At 37.9% G+C, this 15990-nt stretch overlaps 1 protein-coding gene across 1 annotated transcript in view; it reads right to left on the bottom strand.

Moving 5' to 3' along the window:
* The window catches only part of ZDBF2 (zinc finger DBF-type containing 2), a 32163-nt gene that overhangs the window by 8216 nt on the left and 7957 nt on the right, over positions 1-15990 (bottom strand). The window contains 2 exon segments of the mRNA XM_043577616.1: positions 1-3796; positions 11001-11128. Coding sequence (XP_043433551.1) covers positions 1-3796; positions 11001-11128 — 3924 coding nt within the window.

Here is a 15990-nt window from a genome sequence, read left to right as displayed (position 1 = left end):
GTCAGCCACTGACTGAAGAGGATCCTCAGAATCAAAACTTATTTCAGAACCACCAGACCGACTGTGCTTCTCTTCTAGCTCAATATGGTCCTGATCCAAAATAGTTATTTGAGGTTGATCAACTATGGACTGAACCAAGAAATCAGAATCCAAACTCATTTCAGAACCACTACATTGGCTGTGCTTATCTTCCACATTCACATGACCTTCATTCTCAAGGTTTACTCGTTTAACAGCCACTTCAGGCTGATCAGCCACGGGCTGAAGAGAAACACCAGAACCATGGATTAATTTAGAACCACTAGTTTCAAACACTTTATTTTGCAGTCCAATATCCTCTTCCTTCCACAGGGTTGTTCTCCTAACCACTTCCTGAAATTGCCCAGTCAATGGCCGAAGAGGGTCACCATAATCAAACCTTACCTTACAATGACTAGATTCACTGTTTTTATCTTCCAGAAGAACGTTTCTTTCCTTCAAGAGGGTTGGCTGAGGTTGACCAATGACTGAATGAAGAGGGGCACCGATATCCAAATTTATTGCAAAACCTCTCGATCCAGTACTTTCACCTTCCGGGTCAACACGGTCCTCCTTCAAAACAGCGATGTGAGGTGTTTCAGTCATTGACTGAGGAGGGACATCAGCATCAAACATTATTCCAGAGCTACTGTATTTGTCACGCTTTTCTAGAACATGTTCTTCTTTCTGAACACTGATTTCTTCGACAGCTATCTGAGGTTCAGGCACTAAATAATGAGGTACATCAGAACCTGTTTCAGAACCACTAAATTTAGCACTTTGACTTTTGAATTTAACAAGCTTTTCTTTTTGAAGCCATATTTCTTTAACAGCTATTTCAGGCTTCTGAGTCACTGACTGATGAAGGTGGACACCAGAATCCAAACCTGTTTCATAAACACTTAATTCACTTTCCTTATCTTGTAAGTTTATGTGTTCTTTCTGATGGCTTGTTTCTTTCACAGCTATGTTAGGATGATCAGTCACTAAATGAAAAGACATGTCAGGTTCAGCTATGTTAGGATGATCAGTCACTAAATGAAAAGACATGTCAGGTTTCAAACTGATTTCAGAAATACCAGGTCCGTTACCTTTATTTTCTAAGTGTATGTGCTCTTCTTTCTGAAGGTTGACTTCTTGAAGGGGATCTTTAGAATGTCCAGTAATTGAATGAAAAATATAATCCAAGCTTAATTCAGAAACACTAGGTTCATTTACCTTACTTTCCAGGTAGATCTGCTCTTCTTTTTGAAGATTTAGCTTTTCCAAAGCTATTTCAGGAGAGTTAATCACTGAATGAGGAGGGACATAAAAATCCAGACTTATTTCAGAACCACTGGGTTCCACATTCTTCCTTCCCAAGTGGATATAGTCTTCTTTCTGAACGATTACTTCTTTAACAGCTAGCCCAGGTTGATTCATTCCTGACTGAACGGGTATGCCAGAGTCAAAAGTTACTTCAGCAACACAAGACTTAGGAGTCTTATTTTCCAGAGGACTAGGTTCCTCCACATAAATAGCTACTTGAGACTGGTCACCTCCTGAGCGGGAAGCAGTATCAGAATCAAAAGTTATTCCAGAACTATTTGAACCACAGTGATCTTCCAAATTAATGTGCCTTTTTCTTATTTCTTCAATGTCCATCTCAGACTGCTCAGTACCTGACCTAGCAGGGGGATCAGATTCAAAAGTCAGCTCAGAACTGGAGCATCCATAGCTCTTAACTTCCATATCAAAATTTAACTCTTTCAGGCTTATTTCACCCAGAGCCCCTTGACGCTGATCACTAACCGACTGATAAAGAGAAGCATTAGAATCAAAACTCTGATCAGAATTGCTAGACTTAACACTCTTATCCTCCAGGTCAACAGGTACTTCTCGAAGGTTTACTTTTTTAACTATTACTCCTGATTGGCCAGCCATTAATCGAGCATCTGTGTGGAAACTCATTTCAGAACCATGAGAATCATAGTTCATATCCACAGGTTCATTCTTCTCTTCCAGAAGACTTATTTCTTCAACAGCCCTCTGAGATTCATCCGTCACTGTGTCAAGAGAGACCACATAATCAAGATGTTCTTTAGCACTACTGGATGTATGGCTCTTATCTTTCAGATAGACATGCCTATCCTTTAGGTTTCTTTCTTTGACAACCAGTTGGGGATGGTCAACTACTGACTGAAGAGAAACATCATTATCAGTACTTGTTTCAGAACAACTAGATCCATAGTTCTTATCAACCAAGCCAATGTGAACCTTCTGAAGTTTTGCTTCTGTGACAGCCACTGGGAGTTGGTCACCCAGCGACTGAAGAGGCAAAGCAGAATCAGTACTTATTTCGGAACTACTAGATCCATAGTTCTTATCAACCAAGTCAAGGTGTTCCTCCTTAGAAAGGTTTCCTTCTTTTGCAGGCTGTCGGGGGTAGTCATCAGCTGACTGAAGTAAGGCATCACAATCAAAATTAATCTCAGAATCACTAGATTCATAGCTTTCATCAACCAGGCTAATAGGCTTTGCCTTCTGAGCACTTACACCTTTAACAATTACTTGAGTCCGGTTGGTAGCCAACTGAAGAGAGCCAGCACCATCAGAACTTACTTCAGAAACATAAGATTTATCATTCTTACACTGCAGATCAGCATATACTTCCTCTGAAACATTCACTTCTGTGGCCGTCACTTTAGACTGGTCAGTCAGTGAATGAAAAGAACTGCAGTCAAAACTCATTTCAGAAGCTCTCGATTCATAGTTTTTATCTTCTTGGTCAACTTGCTCTTCCTTCCAAAGGTCTTGTGCAGCCTCTTCGGGTTGATTACACGCTGACTGAAGACAGCCACGAGCAAACTTGGTTTCAGAAATCACTGAGCTCTTCTGTTCCAAAAAGGCTGACTTATTAAAAACCAAATGCTTTTCCTCTTGGGTCTGATCCATACCCGAAAAGAATTTCTCACGGTGCTTTGCAGCAGCATCTTCAAAGAGTCCTTTATTAGAAGGCATACCAGCTTTATTCACATTGATTGCTTGGTTTACAGCCAATTTGGAAAGAGATTCAGATTTTAAAGAGCCTTCAGTACCCACAAATTCACGGACTTTAGCGCCAGTTGACAAAGTTTTACACTGAGACTTTACATCTTCCCGTATAATCAATTTATCTGAATTTGTACATAAAGATTTTCTGTCTGATTCTTTAGGTTTCTGATATGAAACTGAAGAAGTTTCTAGATTGGACGATAGCACAGAATTTCTAGAGCCCCTGTCTGGCTGTTCAAGGTATCTGTCAACTTTGTTTGGGTCACATTTTCTGACTGGACCCAAACTGGCTGCTGCTGGTGACCTAGTCGTTTTAGTTGTAACCGGTCTGTCATAGGAACTTCCAGGTAAACAACTAGCAGGAGCACTAGAAATCACCGAGGGACATATTAAGCTCTGTCTATTATTTGTAGCTTGACCAATACCAACTGGATTAAATTCTTTCACACCACTCCCAATTTTATGAACAAACTCCAAGGGCTGCTGCTGTCCCTTCTCCAGTTTTTGGATAACTGATGGTCTAACTGAAACCCCCTGGATATATTCCTGAGATTTACTAGGTCTAGAATGTAACTCTTTACTAGGTTCAAAACCCTTGGGGGAGCTCTCTCCTTTGACACCAGCAGCATCATCAGTCATTTCTTCAGAAATACAATCATCAACAGGAACCACTTCAGAGGGTGACGCAGTAGGTGACACGGTAGGTGACGCAGTATTCGTAAGAAGTCTCTCATTTTGCATTGATCTAGAAAGCAAGGAGAAAAATCCATAAATATATTCTAATAGAATGTTAAGGTAAAGGCATAATAAAGGTTATTTTCTTTGCGTCCTGGGCCCAGTTGTTAAGGGGACAAAGAATCAAGGCAATCCCATGAGGCTGTACACTATGTGTGTTTTCAGGTAGGTAAATCAGTGCAGGAGATGGAAAGAGCCCCACCAATTGCTACTTAATAACCACAAATGGCAGGGCACCTGGGTGGCTCAGTTGGTTGAGTGTTCAACTCCTGGTTTCAGCTCAGGTCATGATCTCACAGTTCTTGAGTTCGAGCCCCAAGTCAGGTTCTGCACTAACAGCACAGAGCCTGCTCAGGACTCTCTTTCCCTCTCTCTCTTCCCCTTCCCCGCCCGCAATCTCTCTCTCAAAATAAACTTAAAAAAAAAACTTTTTTTTAATTAAAAAAGAATAAAAGCAACACAGATGGCTCCTAAACATGAAAAACTGTTCTTAAGAAAAAAGCCATATATCAGAGTGGTAAACAGTAAAAAGTTTAACATCAGTCACTTCACCTTCCAGGCTCTGGTTTTCTCCTAGAGAAAGAATACAGTATTATTTTCCCCCAAGAAATTGTTTTGAGGAGTACACTAGTTTTGCTACGTAAAGAGCATTTTTTAAAAGACCCGGAAAATAGTAATCATTCACAAATGTTAGTTTGTGAATTCACAAATCTTAACACATTGTCGTTTCCTTTGAAGTGTTTATTTAAATTCCAGTTAGGTAACATAGAGTGTCATATATTAGTTTCAGGTGTACCATATAGTGATTCAAGAATTTTCATACATCACCCAGTGCTCATCACAAGTGCCCTCCTTAATCCCCATCACCTATTTCACTCATCCTCCCACTCACCTCCCCTCTGGTAACCATCCGTTCTCTATAGTTAAGAGTCTGTTTCTTGGTGTGTCTCTCCTCTCTTTTGTCCCCTATGCTCGTTTGTTTTGTCTCTTAAATTCCACATATGGTAAAATCATGCAGTATCTGTCTTTCGCTGACTGAATTATTTCACTTAGCATAATACTCTCTAGCTCTATCCACATGGTTACAAATGGCAAGATTCTGTTCTGTTTCGTGGCTGAGCAGTATTCCGTTGTATATATATACCACATCTTCTTTACCAATTTATCAGTCAATGGACATTTGGGCTATTTCCGTAACTTGGCTATTGGAGATAATGCTCCAAACACAAAAATAAATTCAAAATGGATTAAAGACCTAAATGTAAGATATGAAACCATTAAAATCCTAAAGGAGAACACAGACAGTAACAACGTCTCTGACATCAGTAAGAGCAACTTCTTCCTAGGTATGTTTCCGGAAAAATAAACTATTGGGACTTCATCCAAGAAAAGCTCCTACACAGTGAAGGAAACAATCAACAAAACCAAAAGGCAACCTACCACTCGGGGTGCCTCAATGGCTCAGTCAGTTATGTGTCTGACTTCAGCTCAGGTCATGATCTCAAGGTGTGTGAGTTCGAGGTTTGTGAGCTCAGTACTGACAGCTCAGAGCCCGGAGCCTGCTTCGGATTCTGTGTCTCCCTCTCTCCCTCTGCCCCTCCCCACTCATGGGGGTGCATGCGCGCTCTTTCTCAAAAATAACCAAACGTTAGAGAAAAAAAAGGCAACCTACCAAATGGGAGAAGATACTTGGAAATGACATATCTGATAAAGGGTTAGTATCCAAAATATATAAAGAACTTCTACAACTCAACACACCAAAAACAAACAATCCAATTGAAAAAAAAAAAAAAGGACAGAAGACAGGAACAGACATTTTTCCAAAGACATTACAGATGGTGAACAGACACACAAAAAGATACTTATTATCGGGGAAATACAAATCAAAAACCTACAATGAGATATCACCTCACACCTGTCAGAGTGGCTTAAAATCAACAACACAAGAAATAAAATGTGTTGGCGAGGATGCAGAGAAAGGGGAACTCTCTTGCACCGTGGGTGGGAATGCAAACTGGTGCAGCCACTCTGGGAAAACGGTATGGAGAAAGTTAAAAACAGAACTACCCTAGGATCCAGCAACTGCACTACTAGGTACTTACCCAAAGAATACAAAAGTACTAATTCAAAGGGCTACAAGCACCCCAGTGTTTATAGCAACACATTGTTTTGGCAAGGGTGTCATGACAGGGGCACTTTAATACATTGTTAGTAGAGGTATAGGTTAGTTTAATCTCTATGAACAACAATCTGGCAATGTCTATTAAAATTAAAAATGCCAAGAGGAGTCTAAGGAGACATGACAACATGATGGAACATGGTTATCCTAGGTGGGATCTTGAAACAGGAAAAGACATTAGGTAAAAACTAAGAATACTGAATAAACTACAGAACTTAATGTATTAATACCAGTCCGTTAATTGTAACAAGTGTACCATACCAGTGTAAGTTGTTAGTAACATGGAAACTAGATGGGGAGGGTATACAGGAACTCTGTGTAGTACCTTCTCAAGTGTTCTGTTGATCTAAAACTGCCCTACAATGTAGTCTATTAAAAATAAGTTTTTAAAAATACATTAACACCTAAAAGGCACCTTTATTAAATATTTTTCAATTTGCGAGATGCCTCAATCATCTAAAAGAAATGTATATACGTGTCAGTCACATGCAACTTTTTTTTAAAGCTTTTTTATTTTTAAGTAATCTCCAAAACCAACGTGGGGCTCAAACGCACAACCCCCAGATCAAGAGCCACATGCTCCACTGAATGAGCCAGCCAAGTGCCCCACACTTTTTTTTAACATATCATAAATATCATGATTTCTTTCCCCTGAAAATTTACCATGATTTACACTAAAATAACACTTTTTTTGGCACTTGTAAAATTAAAAAGTTAACCCAGATATCAGAATCATATGACGGGGTAAAAACATTCCAAAATTGTTCATACTTCTGAATTCTCATCAATAAAACTGCAGGAGAAATGCCACTTAACCCTAGTTTCTCAGAACCCCTGAAGACCATCCCCATGTATTTGTCTTAAAGACTGTCACAACAATCTGAAAATAAAATTAATCTTGTAACATTTGGCAAAGAAGAGGAAGGCAGTATCATAAAATCAAACAATTAGGCAAAATCCCAAAAGTTATAGGGTTCACCATCTAGATGCTTTGATTTACAACTGTATTTGCACATGCTTAAAATTAACAACTAAGCCACAATCTACATTTCTACTCATTTTAAACTCATTTTACACCAAAAAGCCCTCTAAAAACCTAACCGTTAAAGATTCAAAACCCCTTTTACGTAACTCTTGTGCTACGTTTCTGAAATCTATAAATAAAATTTAAAAACTATATATCAAATCTATGAAATGTGATCAAAATGGAAACCTCACACTTTTAGATCTTCCACTAATAAAGGATTTGGTAGACACAAATGAATTAAATGAGCAATTAATTCAGGAAGACAGAAAAAATAACCAGGACACCTGGGTGGCACAGTTCAAGCCTCTCACTCTTGATCTTGGCTCAGGTCATGATCTCACGGTTTGTGAGTTCTAGCCCCACAAAGGGCTCCACACTGGGATTCTGTCTCTCCTCTCTGTCCCTCCCCCGCTTGTGCTCGCTCTTTCTCTATCAAAATAAATAAACTTAATAATTAAAAAAAACTTAAAAAAAAAACAAAAAAATAACCAACCTCCCCCCCCCCCCACCTAGGAAATCTGAGGAAACAAGAAAAAGAAAAACCAATAAATAGAAAACAAAAACAAACCAAGAGCTGATTTTCAAGAAGGCTAAAATAATACAAAAACCTGCAATGTCTAGATAAGAGGGGAAGAGAGAAGAAACTTTAAAAAGCAAACTCTGTAATTCAGAATGCTTACATGTTACATGAGATTAAAAAACCTCAAGGTAAGGGGCGCCTGGGTGGCTTGGTCGGTTGAGTGTCGGACTTCGGCTCAGGTCATGATCTCACAGTCCGTGAGTTCGAGCCCCACGTCAGGCTCTGTGCTGACAGCTCAGAGCCTGGAGCCTGTTTCAGATTCTGTGTCTCCCTCTCTCTGTGACCCTCCCCCATTCATGCTCTGTCTCTCTCTGTCTCAAAAATAAATAAAAATGTTTTAAAAAAATTAAAAAAAAAAACCTCAAGGTAAGAAAATGGAATTCAAAATCAAAATGGAATTCAATTTTGGATACATAGATACAAAAATACAGGAATTTAGCTTATGTTACAGTTGACATTCTTTTGTTTTTAAAGTAATCTGCACACCCGATGTGGGGCTCGAACTCACAACTGGAGATCAAGAGTCCTGTGCTCTACCAACTGAGCCAGCCAGGTGGCCCTAACGTGACATTTTATCAGTGGAGATAATATATGTTTATAAAAAATAATAATAATAAGCCCTACCTCACACCACGTATAAAAACAAATTCCAAGAAGATTAAAAATATTTAAAAGTAGTGGCGCCTGCATGGCTCAGTCAGTTGAGCATCCGACTTTGGCTCAGGTCATGATCTCACGGTTTGTGAGTTTGAGCCCCGCGTCAGGCTCCGTGCTGACGGCTCGGAGCCTGGAGCCTGCTTCAGATTCTGTGCCTCCCTCTCTCTCTGCCCCAACCCACTCGCATTCTGTCTCTGTCTCTCTCAAAAATAAACATTAAAAAAAATTTTTTTTAATATTTAAAAGTAGAAATAAGGACATGAAGGAAAAGTCATGAAAGAAGCCATAAAGGAAAAGTCCCCTTGTATCGAATTATGCCAAAATGTTTAATTTCTATATAGTAAAAGACAATACACACAGATGAAAGACACTGGACAGATTTTGAGAAAATAATCAACCTATTTAAGATACAAAGGACTATTATCTATAAATATTGCATCCAAATCCAAAATATACAAATAACTCAATAGAAAAACAGGCAAATCTACAAACAATTCATAAAATAAACATATGGCTAATAAACATATATAGAGAGATGATCTATTTTATTCGTAAGTAAATAAAGGCTAATTAAGGGACACATGGTTTTGGCCTGTTATGTTAGGGCGGTAAAAGTTGCTAATCCCAGTGTTGGCAAGAGTGATAAGAAATGAGCTTTCTCATAGACTACTATGAATATGTATATAATAAAAATTGCATATAAATTGGCATAGCCTTCTAGGAAGTGTCTCAAGATTTTTAAATTTACACACACACACACACACACACACACACACACACACACACCTGGAGCAACAAATTAATAGTAAAGGATTAAAACCCACAAAAGACATATCCATGAGTTTAGAATGATATAAACAGATAACTCAATAAATAAGTGAGACAACCAGAAAGCCCTTCTTCATAAAGGTAGAATTCTGATTAATACATGTAATAACTGTTTCAGGGAAGAATCATCAATCAATGTTTAATACAAGCGAGTGGAAGTACAATGAGAAACAGGGTATTTATTTACATAGTCTCAAAGTCCTTGTCATTAATTATAATGGGGAAAACAGGAACATTACAGCAGAGAAGCCATCTTAAAATTAAGTGATCCAAGTTAACATCACCAGCCATGAGACATGGCAACATCATGGGTCTCTGGATACGTTGAGAAGGGCACATCAACTATAATTTGTTCTTCTCCCACACGCATAACCTAAGTTTAATCATGAGAAAATGTCAGGCATACCCCAATGTAGGGACATCATACAAAATAAGTGGCCAGCAGTGTCCAAGTCTTGAAAGCAGAAGACTAAGCAACTGTTCATGATTCAGGGAGTCTAAGGAGATGGAACAACTAAATGCCATATGTGCTCCTGGACTGAATCCTGGTCCCAAAATAAAGGACATTAGAAAGACAACTGACAAAATCTGAGTAAGATTTTGTCTACAAATAGTATAGCACCGATGTAATTCCATGGATTTGATCACTGTGATGTGACTATTTTAGATTTAACATCTGAAGAAGTCAGGTGAAAGTTATACAAGAATTCCTTGTACCAGTTTTGCACTTTTTTGTAAGCCTGAAATAACTCCAAAACGAAAGGTTAAGTAATTTTTAAAATTATGTATTTTTTAAGGTCCAGAAACTTTAGCCCAGAAGTTCAAGTTCTAGAAATGCACACCACAGAAATAGCTGCATGTACAAATATGTGTGTTGAAGCTCTGCTTATACAAGCTATAAACTGGAAATTTATACTCACCACAAGATCATCTTTCCAACGGCTAAAAAATAACATTTTTAAAAAATGTCCCCATTTAAACTTTTCATCATTCGCTAAATTCCAGGTTGTGATCTGCAAAGCATTCAAGTTTACCCTTTTTCTAGAAACTGCTGGTCACTATCTCAACAATTAATTCTGCACAGATGTGCTAATAATCTATTTTGCTTTCTCATACAGCTGTAGCTGCAAACTCACCACACTATTTAGTCCAATCTTCTACCAATGTTTTCCTTTAACTCTTAAATGTTACCAAAAAATTTATTTTTATTAAAATTTCAATCAAAATTGATACAAGCTCTCAAGATACTGACAGATCATTAAAAAGCCAATTCTATTTGAGGTCTCTTCTATTGAGTTAGCAAATAGTTCAATTAATGTGGAACAGACTTAGTTTTTACTTAGACCACACTTACTCTCCATTACTGTCACCACGTTGTCTGTTACCAATCTTTTGAAAGTAAGCATTGGGTCGCCTGGGTGGCTCAGTCAGTTAAGCATCCAACTTCGGCTCAGGTCATGATCTCACGGTTCGGTTCGTAGGTTCGAGCCCCACATCAGGCTCTATGCTGACAGCTCAGAGCCTGGAGCCTGCTTCAGATTCTGTATCTCCTTCCCTCTCTGCCCCTCCCCTGCTTGTGCTCAGTTTCTCTCACTCTCGCTTTTACTTTCTCTCTCAAAAATAAACACACGTTACAAAAAATTAAAAGCTATTTTTGCCCCCACCTTTTCCCCAGCTTAATCCTATGACATTCTTAATAGAACGCCTTAATGATATAGAATTATTTATTGGCCTAAGACATTTATTTAGAGAAAAGTATGGTGTAGTCCATTTAAGCTAGGAAAATTTTTTAAAGAATTGCAAAGAGAAGTTACTAGATAAAAATCTCAATGTATATTCCTTAATTAAAAGATTTACTTTAAGAAGTACTAGAAAGTTAACACAAACATCTACTGTAACATACAGTAACTGCGGACTAATATGGTCCCACTCAGCTACTTTACCTGCTTTCTTGAGAATGATATGGGTGGTGCCGGAGTACATCCTGCAAGAAACGTTCCATCAAACTAGTGGTACCCATCCGCTGTCGATTCTGTGTAGTCAAGTATCTGTGCTGAGCACTGGACATATGCTATTAAAAAAAAAAACACTGAATAGTTTTACACAGGTAATACTCATTAGTAGTGAGTTTCACAAATGGATTCATTTATACTCTCCTGGTAGAAGTATAAATTGACATGAACATTCTATAGAGCAATTCTAAAATATGCATCTAAAAATCATACAAGGACCTTTCCCTTCAATATAATAATTACATTTCTCTAAATCTGTCCTAAGGAAATCATCTTAAATGTGGATGATTTTTGCAAAATCAAGCTTAACAACAAAAAACGGGAAATCTCCAAAATGTCTAACAGTAAAATATTTAAATTATACCCTAAGATGTAATACTGTACAGCTACCTAAAATAAAACAAAGAATTTTAAATAACATAGAGGAATGTTGCATATTAGAAGAAAAATGGAAGATGCAAAAATCACATGTATGCTTTTACCTGAAACTATAGTTTTAAAAGGTATAGACAAGTTAATGGAAGAAAATAAACCAAAATTTTAAAATCATTAACATCTGTGAGGTACACTTAGAGGTAATTTTAAATTTTTTCTTATAAATTCTTATTCTTTGGGGCGCCTGGGTGGCTTGGTTGGGTGGCCAGCTTCAGCTCAGGTCATGATCTCGCAGTCTGTGGGTTCGAGCCCCGCGTCAAGCTCTATGCTGGCAGCTCAGAGCCTGGAGCCTGCTTCCAATTCTGTGTCTCCCTATCTCTTTGCCCCTCCCCTGTTTGCTCTTTCTCAAATAACAAACATTAAAAAAATGTTTTTTAATAAAAAATAAATAAATTCTTGTATTTTTCCCAAGCAAATATCTTTATAATAAAAATCTATTAAAAAAAGAGAAGAGAGTTGAATCACTCTCTTGGGGTGTCTGGGTGGCTCAGTCAGTTAAGCATCTGGCTCTTGATTTCAGCTCAGGTCATGATCTCACCACGGGATCAAGCCCACATCAGGCTCTGCACTGATGTCTTCCAAAGCGGCTCTACCGATCTGTACCCTCATCAGCAACGTGTCATGGTTTCCATCCCTCCGTTTCCTCATCAACACTTGCCATTGTCTCTTTAATTTTAGCTACTGTAGAACGGGTTTAATGTTGTTATCACTGTTGCTTTACTTTGCAATTTTTGTGATAGCTTTTCGTTTTTAGTGGTGACCTGGATATCTTCTTTCATGATGTGTCTGTTCAAGTCTCTTCCTGTCTTCCAAATGCATGTTCTTTTTTTTTTTAATGAAGTGTAAAAATTATTTATTCTCGACATGAACTCTTTGTTCAATTATATGTGTTTCAAATATCATCCTTCTCTCAATGGCTTATCTTTTCACTTTTTCTTTTGGGGGCAGAGGGTTCATAAAGTTTATTTTTGTGAGCGCGCACACACACATGCACAGTAAACCCACAGCTTTCCCAGCAATAGTTACAGGACACCTCTCCACCTTCTTAATCATCTCCCATTGTTTCTTAACTTCACTGCAGTCCATTTACCAATTTTTTTCTTTTTCAGTGCTTTTTGTTACTAGTGTAGGATATCCCTCCCTAACTCAAAATCATAAAATTGTCTGTTTATTTCTAGAAGTCTTGTTGGTTTTACCTGTAATATGTACATCTACAATCTACTTGAAATTGGCATTTGTATCCAGGATGATTTAGTAATAGAGTTTCATTTCTTCTCCATATGGATATCCAATTGAACCAGTACCATTTATGGAAGAAAGTCCTGTCCTCACTGTTCTTTAGGGCCGTATTTGTCACAAATCAAATATCCATGTATGTGTCTATTTCTAGAGTTTTTGGTTTACTTCCATGGTCTTTCTAACTTTGCACCACTGTCTTAATGATTGTAGTTTAGTAATAAATTTTGATACCTGGTACACGAAGTCTCCTGACTTTGTTCTTCTATAAGATTATCCTGGTTTTTCCTAGCCTTTTGCATGTGCGTACATATTTTTAGAACTGGCTTAATTTTCATTACAAACAACTCTTCTAGGGGCGCCTGGCTCACTTAGTTGGTGGAATATGTGACTCTTGATCTCGGGGTTGAGAGTTCAAGCCCCTTGTTGGGTGTGGAGACTACTTAAAAATACATTCTTTTTTTTTTTTTTTCAACGTTTATTTATTTTTGGGACAGAGAGAGACAGAGCATGAACGGGGGAGGGGCAGAGAGAGAGGGAGACACAGAATCCGAAGCAGGCTCCAGGCTCCAAGCCATCAGCCCAGAGCCCGACGCGGGGCTCGAACTCACGGACCGCGGGCTCGAACTCACGGACCACGAGATCGTGACCTGGCTGAAGTCAGACGCTTAACCGACTGCGCCACCCAGGCGCCCCTACTTAAAAATACATTCTTAAAAAAAAAACTTTCCTGGAATTTTGTTTGGAACTTCATTAAATCAACATATATGTTTGGGGAAAACTGACATGGTTGCAATATTGATTTTTCCGATTGGTATATCACACCAATTATTTAATTTTTCTTATATTTCTCTCAGTGTTTATGGTTTTCTACATAAAAACCTTATACATATTTTGTTATATTTATTCCTAAGGAGTTCGTGTTCTTTGATGCTATTATTAAATACCTTTTTTAGATCTCATTTTCTGTATGCTGTTGGATATAAAAATACAATTTCTTTTTAAGTTGCCCAACAAGCTTATTAAACTCACTTATCAATTCTAATAGTTTACCTAGATATCTTCAGGTTTTCTACATCTACAATCACACTTTGTGCAAGGTACAATCACAGGTTTGTTTCTTTTTATCTAATATGTATCATTTTAATTTCTCTTTATTTCCCTTGCTAGAACCTCTGATAAAATATTGAATAGTTTAATTCAAGCATCAAGTCTATTACTTAATAGAGTACTGATGCATTTGGATTTAATCTTTGTTTTTATTTTTAAAACTGTTTTCATTACTCCTGCCTATGCGATGTCCCTATGTCTCTTCTTTCTTTCCTTCTTGTGGACCACTTTTTATTATTCCAAGTTCTCCACTTCTGTTAAGTTGGTAGGTAGTTATAGGCCAGGCTCTTTTTCTAGTCCGCTAGTGGTAACAGATTATCACAAGCAACCCTGACCTACCAAGATCTAAAATCACTTGCTACTTTTACTCTCTTCTTAAGCAAGGAATTAACTCGATTTATTTTCCTTCCAGTTTATATGTCATTGTTGTCAATGCCACAAGATTATCATTCATTTAAATCACCTGCTACCTTTCCATTGATCTTCCTGACTTCCCATATCTCTACGCTTCCAATTGAAATCATTTTCCTTCTGTCTGAAGAACTCTTTTTAGTATTTCCTTCAGTCAGGGTCTGCTGCCAGTAAACTCCCTTAATTTTCGTTTTCTGAAAATATTTCTATTTCACCTTTTTTTTCAAGGATATATTTATTAAGCATCGAATACTAAATTGGTAGTTGTTTTCTTTCTTTGGGTTTCCATTGTTTCTGTTGAATCTTCAGCTACATCTGGGTCCTCTATTTCTCCACTGCCTTTAGAGTTCTCCAAAGCCATGAAATTTATCTATTTATTTAAGACTTTGTACTTAGTGCAAATTACTTCAGCTGTCATCAACAGGGTCTTTTTTTAAGTCTTATTTGAGAGAGAGCGCGCGCACGCACAAGCAAGCAGGGGAGGGGCAGACAGAGAGAGCATCCCAAGCAGGCTCTGTGATGTCAGCACAGAGCGCAACATGGGGCTCCATCCCATAAACCATGAGATCACCACCTGAGCCGAAACCAAGAGTCCTTCACTTAACCAACTAAGCCACCCAGGTACCCCTTTAACAGTCTTTTTAAGTGCCTGCTTAGTACATGAGTATCCAAATGTCTAAAAATTATTTTAAACCTTTGGCAAAAAGTTATACTGAATGCTTACTGAATAGAACTTGTAGTTAAAGATTCAATGTTTTAGTAATATCAAAAGTTCAACAAGTAATCGTCCAAGTCAAGTGATGACATCATTTTATCGATCATGACAGAAACACTAAAGACAGCTTTGAGATTTATTATCTGCCGCCTCGTGTTTATAACCAGCAGTAGAAAATTTTTTTCTGTTAAAAGGCAGAGATGTGGAAATCGTAATAACTTTTCCTTAGTATGAATTTAAATGATGACTGTTGATAACTAAACAAAACAAATGCCACTGGACGGCAGAATTTTTACATAGGACAAACTTGCCTTAGATATCACTTAAGATAGAATACTATAGACTAACAGGACCAGAGCTTCCTTATATTACTCCTTCACCTATGACACAATTCCACAGCTCAGACCCTGAAGAAAACCTTGAGGCTCTTCCAAGTGAACAATTCTGGTCAGAAGACCTACAGCTACTATTACTATGAATACTGATTTCAAAACGTCCATACACAATTCTTCCCAAACTCTTCCAACAAAAAGAAAGGGACACTACTCAATTCATTCTCTGAAGCCAGCATCACCCGAGTTCTGAAACCAAAAACATCACAAGAAAAGAAAGCTACAGACAATATTTCTTACGAATACAGACGCAAAAATCCTCAACAAAATACTGGCAAGCCAAATCCAGGAACATACAGAAGAACTAAGCACCATGACCAAGCGGGATTTAGCCCAGGGATATAAAATTGGCTTAATAGCTAAAACTCAATCAATATTAATTGCTACAGACTGAATTGTGTCCCCCAGGCCCCAAACTCCTATGCTGAAGTTCTAACTTTCAATGTGACTGTATTTGGAGACAGGGCTTCTAGGAGGGAATTAAAATCACAACATATAAAAAAATTAACTGAAAATGAATCAGAGACCTAAATGTAAGAACAAAAACTATAAAATTCTTAGAGGAAAACACAGGGCGTAACTGTTCATGACCTTGGACCCAGCAATCTTTTACAACCCCAAA

This window comes from Prionailurus bengalensis, chromosome C1 (assembly GCF_016509475.1).
Source record: "Prionailurus bengalensis isolate Pbe53 chromosome C1, Fcat_Pben_1.1_paternal_pri, whole genome shotgun sequence".
NCBI classification, from domain to species: domain Eukaryota; kingdom Metazoa; phylum Chordata; class Mammalia; order Carnivora; family Felidae; genus Prionailurus; species Prionailurus bengalensis.
The sequence above is the reverse complement of the archived record's forward strand: the minus strand, read 5'-3'. Positions and strand labels throughout refer to the sequence as shown.